The 10534-nt window shown below is 41.0% G+C and overlaps 2 protein-coding genes across 3 annotated transcripts; both read right to left on the minus strand.

The window, feature by feature from the left end:
- Nucleotides 1–3189: 3189 nt before the first annotated feature.
- crebzf (CREB/ATF bZIP transcription factor) lies at nt 3190–6168 on the minus strand. Of its 2 annotated transcripts, XM_035656610.1 has the most exons (4): nt 6003–6168; nt 4294–5131; nt 4031–4105; nt 3190–3623 (listed from the first exon to the last, which is right to left on the minus strand). In XM_035656610.1, the coding sequence occupies exons 2-3, from the start codon at nt 5070–5072 to the stop codon at nt 4096–4098; spliced, it is 789 nt and encodes a 262-aa protein (XP_035512503.1). In that variant the 5' UTR covers nt 5073–5131; nt 6003–6168; the 3' UTR covers nt 3190–3623; nt 4031–4095. The 2 variants fall into 2 exon arrangements, with proteins under 2 accessions (XP_035512503.1, XP_035512504.1); XM_035656611.1 differs by having other exon boundaries at nt 4031–5131.
- A 567-nt stretch (nt 6169–6735) lies between these two features.
- On the minus strand, nt 6736–9294 carry las1l (LAS1 like ribosome biogenesis factor). Its single transcript, XM_035656809.1, has one exon. The coding sequence runs from the start codon at nt 9098–9100 to the stop codon at nt 7373–7375; it is 1728 nt and encodes a 575-aa protein (XP_035512702.1). The 5' UTR covers nt 9101–9294; the 3' UTR covers nt 6736–7372.
- Nucleotides 9295–10534: the final 1240 nt, after the last annotated feature.

Below are 10534 nucleotides of genomic sequence, written 5' to 3' on the forward strand. Positions count from 1 at the left end.
TGTGAATCATTTCTAAGCCAAGCCAAAATCATATATATATATATATATATATATATATATATTATATATTGAATGCCTACTTGTTAATCAAATTGTAATACTGCATTTAAACCATAACAAATGGCTCAGCATTTAATGCACACTGAAACTGTTTGTAAAAAAAGCATTTAGTAGCTTTTGGAATCTGTTGAGGTCTGGCAATCAGCACCTGATGACGTTAATGAGCAATCCAAACAATTAACAGTTTGTACGCTCATTAGCAAATCAATCTGCAAAACTGTTGGTGGTCTTTAAAAACTTATGGACTCTTCTTCTGCCTTCTGCCTAGCTTAGCATAAAGACTGGAAACAGCCAGTATGGCTTTGTCCTAAAAAAAACCAAAAAAAAAAAAACACTAATTACCTCACTCGGGCTATGTTCAGACTGCAGGCCTTACTGCTCAGTTCAGTTTTTGGTCTGGCCGTTATGCATCTGTTGTTTTATTTTGTACATTTGTTAAATGTGGCCCATATCCAGTGTGAACAGGTCTCAGTCCTGAAGAGACCTGCATGATGAACTATGAAATATAGTGGCAAAAATGAAATAGAAATGAAAAGATCTGCTTCCACATGATTGGTGCTGTTCACACTGTCAACAAATCAGATCTGAGTCACATACAAGCAAAAAAACCTTTTGTGGGACACTGCAGTGTGAACATAGTGTGTATATCTACATCTGTGTTTAATCTGTATAAAAACTGATATCCAAAAACAAAAATGTTTTTTTGGTTTTAGGTGGGGTGTCACTGGGTGCCAATCTGTATACATTGGTAGGTTGATTCTTTATACCCTTGGACAGAACCAGGACAGCTTTCCCAAAAATGCTGAACTACTCCTTTGAATCTGAATCAAAAGTCTATAAAACAAATGTTTTTGGAGACTTCCAAACAGTAAGCGTGTTGTAGGTCTGTGCACATGGGGTGGTTAAGTCGCACCAAGCCATGACCAGCCACGAGCAGTGGACCCGTGCTGACAATGCATTTTTCCACTGCGCCACACAGCACAGGTAAAGTTGTTCACCTTGAATATGTGTTAGAAGTGTGCTAGTCACAAACCAGTATGTGAAGATAAACTTTTAGAAACTGTGAAACAGCTTTCCTAAAAACACTGATGTATGCTTCGATGGGTTCCGTTTTGTTTACAATGAAATTGAGGGAGAAAGTAAATTGCAAAACAAGTCCACTTGTTCCAATGGGAATAAACTCAGGGTCAGAGGGGGTCAATGTGAGACGCTTGCTCCACACATCTTCAACTTCACAGCTAGAACCAAGTAAGTGAGTTTGGTGAAATAAAGCTGAATGTTTTGCACAGGAAACTACGATTGGCCAAGTTTGTGGAAAGGTTGTGATTGGACAAGAATGCACGGTAGCAGAGAATTCACAGGAATTGGCTGAATGAGATTGGTAATCGCCACACAACTTGTCAGACTGATCAATATGGAATGCCATTTAAGTCAGTATTAAATATGACTGAAAAATATAAATGAGAAAGTGTGTGTATGTGTACATATATATAAATAAATATAAATAAGTAAATCAGGTTAGGTAGGTTTTTATTTTAAAATTAACTAATTGATTAATTTTAGGAGTTTTATTCCATATTGCCATTTATTTCCCAGCTCTTAATTTTCCTCATACATTTAAATGAATGGGCTGTGGTATCTGACAGATTCAGACCAAGGAAGTTAGCCTGAACAGTCTGAGGCAGATGGAAGCCAGTTTGACTACAGGGAATACTGTACTGAGGTGGTTTTCTTGCTAGGTCTGGCTTCTGGCATCCCGCTCTGCCTCAACTCTTGGTGATTTATGCTGTTTCCTGACAGATAGCTTTAATTGTTGCCAAAGTAACCTCCAACTGCTGCCAACTGTAGCTGCTGGCTAGTGAGCTGTTAGTATCCTCATAGAGGTGTAAACACCAACTCCCCTGGTGCTCTGAGCTCCCAGCACAGGCAGTCAGCCAACAGGACAGCTGGCTGAATGGCTAACTGAGCTAACTTTCTGTCCATCAGAAAATTCTGTAAATCACAGAGAATTGACACAGCATGATGCAAGGAGCATCCTGTTGTCAACCTGGACACCGCTTGTCTCGGAGGCTGTGTTCGGTCTTTCCGCTTTGGGCTGAATGTCACATAACCACACCCCTTTCATTTGAATATAACAGATGAAAATCAAAGAGGCAATAAATAAATGTTATTCAACATTATTCAAATTAAGTCGCCTGAAATAAATAAATGTGAAGGGAAACACTTTATTTGGATATTATGCTTACTGATCGTTTATAGAGCAGTACAAGTTCTCACCACAGATCAAGCACGATGAGTACAGTGATAAGCCAGCAGTGTTGGTGGCCAAAGCAAACAGGTCTGTCCATGCATTGTTAACTTCTCCATTTTCCTCTGAGACTGAGGTACTGGCTACACATGTTGTTTTTTAACAATTGGAGTAAAAAAAAAAAAATCACTTTAGGCCAACAATAGATGAAAATGTTAAAAAATTATGAAGTTATTTACTTCTAAACTTTTAACTGGTTTTCAAAGCCACAGGGAGCCTGTGGAGAGGGGCTGAAGAGCTGCAGGTTGTCTACCCGTTTTAGGCACAACAAACATCTTTGTTGGGGTATATTCATGAACTGTCACATATACTCCATGATCTGTTAAACATCTACAAATCCAAACTGTTGAAATGTTAAATACTCCAAACTATCTGTAGGCTGACTACCCTAATCCATCCTAGTGTTACCAAAGTGACTCATTTCTATATTTATTTATTGCCTCATTTATTGATTTCAGGGTGTATTTCATAGGTATAATTATGCATTTAATATAGACTTAAGTGGCACTCCAGCCATCAAGGCTTGGCATAGTACAGCTTAAAGCAGACTGACCGGGCCCATAAAAGAAAGCATTGATAAATGACTGACTGTATGATTTGAAGTAAATGGGCTAAAACGTGGGCGGGAAGATTAACCACCTCTTATACTGCGTACTTTGTACTTCCATCAAATGAGGTCTCATCATTCGTTTTGACAACCTTTACCAGACTTGACCCAAATGTTCAGGAAAAGTAAGACCTTTATCGGCAGAGAGCTTGCTGTTCAGAAAGAGAAAAAGAGATGCATTAATATCAAAAGTACAGAGCAAGACACATAGATATTTGTAACTCAAACATAACGAAAATATGATTTATTTGTCCAACATTTCTCAAAGGTAATTAACCTCAAACAATACAGTTATATACACATTTACATTTTGTTACACTTGATCAAAACTGGCAATGTCACCACTTAAAGCATCTCATTTTGGATGTATTTATTAACACATTCCAATATGTCAATATATAGAACACATAATTAATAGACTATTAAGCCTCCAGTAGCCTTTCTCCAAGTAATGGAGCAACTGTAGTCAGCCTTGCAAAAATGTTGTATGAGCTACGCTGACAGGATCTACAGCTACAGATGTTGTGGAGTATTGGGAAAATAGAATTTAACGTATACCATTTGTTACCGATACTACCTTTAAAAAAATACCAGGCCTCGTTGGGCAGTTGCTTGTCCAGCCTCTTCACCTTCCACCAGCAGAATCCACTTTAGCATAAAGAAAAATAGGTGGCGCTAAATGAAAAGTATTCTTTTGTACACTGGTGCTGGTTCACAAAGAGCTTGATTCTTCCCAAAAGAAAGTATATACAGACTTATCTTTGCCCACAGATTATTGCATTTCCAATTTGAAGGCTACTCTAAGATCGCTCTTTGTGGACCTTCACCTTCATCTTAACATTCAGGACACTTTGCTTTAACACTTAATTACAAGTTAAGTCTTTGTTACATGTTAACTAAAATCCAATCATTTCCTAGAACAACAAACCATAAAGAAAGAAATGATTAAAGTACTTAAAATCCACTAACTGAAGCAGGAACTATACAAGTACTGAAGTCGCTGCTGAACAAGCCTATGTAAAACAAAACAAAGGATTTTCTTGTCTGATCCTTACCATGGAGCCAAGAAGGTAAAGGTGTTCAGAAAGCCACTCATCCCGCATGGTGGATCAACCATTACCTAGAAGAAACTGTCAACAAGGTTTAGCAGTAACGTGTACTCAAATCCATCATCACACAGAAACACATGCACATTCAGCAGTTCTTAGCAGGTTTAACTACTTCAACAGTGTTCATCCACCCTCATGATGTTCAGTACACTGAGCCATATCAAGTTCAGTCTCAATATCTGAAAACAGAGATAAGTACTTGACCCTACATTTTGAGCGACGTGCTTGCACTCTCTGCACACTTAGTGCAGAACTCCACCGAGACATGGTTCTTGTCCACGTGCAGACACACGCCACCAGATGTCTCTTTCTCCTCCACTTTCACACGCTTCCTGGGTAAGGCATAGTCGTGGTCGTTTGAGTCGGGCCCCTGGAAAAGCGAGGAAGATAATTTCATCCCATTCACACCGCTCAGCCTGGACAAGAGCTGGGCTAACATGCTCTCATTGGCCAGCACAGCCCTCAGGTACCTGGTCTCATCTTCCAACTCCTCCACTCTCTTGGTCAGCTGAGAATTTTCCTGTTTGAGCGCGTTGTTTTCCGTTGACAGGATACCAACTTTCTTCTCCAGGCTGTTGACATATTCTTTCTTCTTTTGACGATTCAATCTGGCAGCGATGGCATTTTTGTTGATCATGTGGCTTGACTGGTTTAGTCTGTTCTTGATCTTCAGGTCAGATGACATTCTCTCTGGAGACGAGGCTATTGAGGCTTCAATCCCGGAATCTTGATCCCTGGCACCACGCACACTGAGATCTGCCAACTCAATATCAAAGAGTGGAGAGGCTGTATCTCTATCAAATGTCCATTTAAAGTCTTCAATTTCAAATAGGTCCTCCAGCTCTATTCCAGCGGCGTCCATATCGTCTGCAGGGAACCCCTCAGATGGACTTGGGAGATGGTCGGCAGTTTCCACCCTATCTACCACTTCGACCTCCAGAGACTGCACCTCTGTGTTCACAGTGCGGCCTCTTCTTCTGGTGATCATTGTGGTTTAACAGTTGTTATACTGCAAGGGTGCTGTCCAGAAGACTTGTGATTCGTCACCTGTGAGGACAAAGAAAATGGACATTTATTGAGTAATCCTACTAATTTCAGTCTAGTGTATGACAATAAAGGATGTTAACAGTTTAATTTATATTGTAAAATGCATTGCACGATTTCATAAGATAAACAGACCAGTAATAAGCTGTGGAATTTAACTATGGACAAATCAATGTGGAGCGAGTGGGGTATCGTTCTAGTGCGAGTGTTAGTCTTAATACTAAATCAAGTTGATTATTCAGGCATGAAACGTTACATATCAATAGAAAGTATGTTCTAGTAGTAGTAGTATGAATAACTCAAATCCGTTAGACCTCCCGACATCCACCATTTTCTTACAGGCGCAGTAAAAGCAGTGATGTGTGTTGGCTGAACGTATCAGCAACGTAACTGACTTGCTGCTTAAGCCAGGCCCCAGAGCACTAGCATTAGCACTATACGATGCTTAACAATAAATTAACCCTCTTATACATAAACCTCACAATACATATCCCTATCCACTACAGCAATTCAGATTCAATTTGTGCATTCACAAAGAATTACAATAGTTATTCGTAACCTTAAGTTACCTAACCTTAGCGACCTACACTAGCTAACAAGGCCTTATTTGTGCAAGCAGCACAGTGGCGTCAGCGTCGGGCTAACGCTAGTTGAATGTGGCTGACAGAAATAATGTATGGGTGTTCTGGTTAGGTCAATAGCATTGCCCTGACTAACATTAACTATGTTACCGGCGTGTGTCCGCACAGTTTCGTTAACAGCAACTAAACCTGCTGGCTAACGTGAACTAAAGCCATGCGGCGCTAACGAACAGAACTCACGAATGACGCAGCAGCGTTTACCGGTAACGTTACTTCTTCAACCAACAACTTACCGTCCCGTTTGAAGAATGAATGCGATAATACAGCACTAGAACGGAGTCCTGTGATGAAACCGGGCTGGTTACACAATGTTTTCTCAATCGCTCACAGCTCGCTAACAGTTATGGCGCGTTCAACGACTGAACACACTGAATACGTCGTTCAGCCGCTCTAAGACACTTCCGGACAAACTGTTCAAAATAAAAGTCCTACTGAACTCTGCTCAGTGGGCAAGTACACTGTCAAAAGTGTTCACTCTGATATTGCATTTGGACACAACCTTATTTGTGTTTTTTCTGAGAAGAATAGACCCTCTTTACTATTTTATTCTTTGTCTTTTATTAGATTATAATCTGGTTTACATTGTGTGCCCTATTTCCGAAGGAGTCTACTAAATGATGTATCTACTTGCTATATATTGTTGTCCAATTTTTACTTTAATATAAAAAAAGACATAAAATCCTTAGAAATGACCAGTTACCCGTCTGACAGTCTCAAGAGAAATGATAAGCTTCATAAAAGTATTGCATTTTGCCCTTTTTCAGGAATATGTCAAAATCTCTGCTGTTAAATTGTGCTTTGTTTCGTATTTACTATGTACTCTATCATTCAACTCCTTTGTCCTAATTAGCTGTTTTCATTTACAGATATAGAGATGCAGTATATAAAACAGAAAGGCTAGATATCTTTTTTGTGTCTTTATATGTTGCAATTCAGCATCTTACACTCTGAATGAACACAATCATACTCCTTTAGTAGAAACAAGTTTTATTGAACATAAGTGCGCAAAAGATGTTATTTTTTATTAATCCCCAATGGGGAAATTCTTTTTGCCAGGGATTTTAACTGAAAGGCATCAAAAACCATTAGCGTGACAGGTTTAAGAAGAAAAACAAACTCACTGTACTCCTAATCATATTGAATGAACTATACCCTATTCTCTCATTCTTTCCTCAGTTTGTTTTATGTGTTACATGTCTGTACTAGCTGCACTTTTGTCTTAGCCACATATTAAAAATATTGTAGACGGAGCACATGAAGGCTTTTACATTAACAACAATAAAGAAAAGTTATTTAATATCAATGACTCAGCGGATTCTTTTTTTAACAATTGTTTTGTCTAGAAAATGACAGAAACATGTGAAAACTTGGCTTTTGGACTGTTGGTTGAATAAAACAAGTAATCTGAAAACATCACTTTAGGCTCTGGGAAATTATAATTCGACACCATTTTTTTTATTGATTAATCCACTGCTTTTGTTTTATCGTGCAACAAATTCAGTTTACACTTTTTCTTCTTTCCAAGTGTCACAACAACAGAGAGCACCAGTTTAATAATGTGCCAGCAGCTTAAGGCTTATATTTTACAGCATTACATCATGTCTCAAAATAGTTGCAGTCCAGATTTCAGCCTGTTAACATCACTGTGGTTCCACAAAAGGCCATCAGCTGTCCTCACTGCTGCAGACGCTCCTGGGATGTTGTGTGATGTGTTGTTTTCCATCTCCACCGGCTGGTCAAACACAGTCATTGTTGAGTAGTTTTCCACCATGAGGCATGAAGGGTCATCTGACTGTCCAGGGACTTTACCAAGAGGATAGTTCTTCCACAAAACCTTATCAACGCACACATGCCACGGAGAACCTCTGAGCAACTTTGCCTTTTCAGCCTGAGCATCTGTCCCATTGTACTCCTGGGAGGACTCGCTCCTCTCCGGGTCAGCAGTGGAACGCCAGGGATGGCTGTGGCGCCGTGAAAGCTGCAGCTTCTCGTGCAAACTCTCCAGTGTGTATATGGGCTGTGGTTTCTGCCGCGGAGAAGTGTCAAATTCTGCACACGCAGTCTGTGTGTAGATGGAGCAGAGCTTGAGCAGCCTCTGCCGGGTCTCTAGAGGAAGAGGATGCTCCATGTCATCCAGGATTAACTGGAGCAAATGAGGCGTGCTGGCACAGGGAGCATCCAGGCATGCTGCAAGCAGCTGCTGCCACCTCAGCTGGATGCGGTTCACAAAAATCCTGTCCTTCATCCTGGCCTTCTTCTGCCCCTTTGTTTCAAAATGGAACTCAAATTTGTTGCTGTTACAGTAGAGGACTTCTGAAATCCAGGCAGAAATGTAGAACGCCCGTTGATTATTGGGCTCTGTGGTAAGCTGCTTCAGCTCGACAAACAGCTTCTCCAGGAGGAGGTGAATGAAGGACGGGGAGTTGAGCATCTTCAGGAGGGGCAGCCAAAAACGCAGGAAGGTCTGAGGGAGTGTGGTTTTAGTGGGACTGGTGTTGTCATAAGTGTCACAGCCTAATGTTTCCAGTTGCTCAACAGTAGGAACCAGAAATCCATCTTCCAACAACACATCAATCAGCAGTTCACTTGACTCCAACGCAAACTGTTTGATCTCCCCAAGTAACCAGCTCATGTCTGCAAAGGGGGCCGGCCATGGGCTCCTGTCTTTTTCTTCTGGAAGCCCGTCAAAAGCCTGGTACTGCTCCTTCTCAAAGGATATCAGAAGCTCCCGTGCACTCTTATAGGCTTCCATTCCTTTCTGCCTGGCAATGAGCTCATCCTCCTGTCGTTTTAGGTCAACCTCTTCATCCTCCCCATCAGACTGGGATTCCCAGTCCTCGTTAGGCGCTCCGCCCAACTGCCTGGACCAGTACTCCTGCTGGAGCCACTCCAGAACCACCTTGCATCCTTTTCGACACCATTTCAAGGTAGGCAGCTTCCGGTGTGTGAAATCATGCCTCAGGTCCACAACCCACTCTGGGATGTTCAGGTTCCCAGCCAGCCTCCGGAGCGGCCGGGCGGTCCTGCCCTGCTGTTTCTCGGTGATCAGATTGACGAACCTCACCAGAGCCGCTCCGTAAAGCAGAACCAGGTCATCCCCGTCCAGCTGCCCGGACCTGTCCAGCACCTGGCACCTCACCAGGTCCGCCGTGCACTCCACCGCCACCGGGGTGCTGCTGGCGTACCGGCCTTTCCAAGCTGACACCCTCTGCAGTGCGTACCTCTGTAAGGCGGGGTCCTTCGAGTACAGATACTCCAGAACCTGATCCCACTCGGCTTTGTTGACCCATGCCACCACATGGCGTTTTTTCGCAGAGCTCTTTTTCTTCATTTTAATGGCGGGAGAGGCGAACGGTAGACTCACGTTAACGCCTTATACGCATAAAGCCGTTATACGCCGACAAAGTGCTGCTCTGAGACCAGCCACTGTCACAGAAACAGCCACAGAAACCAAACAGCTGCAGACCGTTCGCAGCTAGCTAACGAGTGTATCGCATCCCGGAAATGACATGTTTAATCTTCTTCTTCTTCTTCTTCTGTCTTCTCTTTTCTCTCTCCTCCTCCCTGGGTTTGAAGCAGTTTGGCGAAACCGGTGCATTAACGGGCCACCTGCTGGACTGGAGCAGTGGTTCCAACCTTTTTCCTTGAGCGACCTATTTTCTGTCATTGAGTAAACTGACTACTCCTGATGAGTGACATATTTTATGGATATTTCTTATTATATTAAATGTATTACAGTAACAGCAGAGAACAATGAACCCAGACAGTGAACACAATGACTGCAGGAAGTTTGTGTAAAACCAGAGACATTTGGATGAATTCTCTGTCTGTATTACTATGTATTATGTACTTCTAACAGTCAAACATACTTAATAGGCTTCTTTTTTAACAGATGCAGTGTTTTTTGTCATTGTTCTTAGCTCTTTGGTTGTTTGAACTTTGCTAATGCAGTTTTAGACAGTGAAGGCTCTGTGAATATTGAGTGTGTTCAGCTGTTTAAAGTTGATATAATATAATCAAATAATCTACATTTTAAAAATAAGAATTTAATTAAATTGTTTCTAAGACAACTTAATGAGGTCTTTTGGGGGCAACTTATTAACGTTACACGACTTAAAAGAAACGGACATTGGGGAAGAATAAATCCAGAAGGGGGCAGTAATGCAACGTTAAAGATGCTCACTTCAAACTTCAAAGTATAAGCAAGAGTTTCTTTCTTTTTAAACTTTATTGAAAAACACAAACAAATGAGAAAAAAGAAAATGCATAAAACACAAAACAAACAAACAAACAAGAGGTTAATCTAAGTAAGGAGAGAGTCAAAGAGTTTATATAAGTTGATGGTTTTGGTTAGTTTTTCAAATGTAGCCAACACATATTTGTAGGGGACAGTAAATACAGCATTCAGTGTTCTACCAACATAAGCCAGGTCTGTCCATTTACATTGAACATGCACTATTGTTCTTAGGATGGGTGAGTTCCTGATTAAGGTGTTGTTGTTGTTTTTTTGATGAAGATGGAATTGCCATCAACAGAAATCTTTTTAATTATTTACAGTAACCATAGATACTGGAGCTGCAGGGTGATAAAGATATAATGCCAGATGTATTAATTACAGTATATGCTCATTTTGTGAGACATGAATGCCAGATTTCTTTATAAAATATTAATATACATACAAACGTCCTACACAGTTAAATAGCTGTTTTTAAGAGTTTCTGCAGGTGACCTGTAGAGGGCATCAATACGCCGTTGTCTAGTGTGG

Source organism: Morone saxatilis, unplaced genomic scaffold, assembly GCF_004916995.1.
Source record: "Morone saxatilis isolate NCDOM2014 unplaced genomic scaffold, NCSU_SB_2.0 Contig15, whole genome shotgun sequence".
Taxonomy (NCBI): Eukaryota; Metazoa; Chordata; class Actinopteri; family Moronidae; genus Morone; species Morone saxatilis.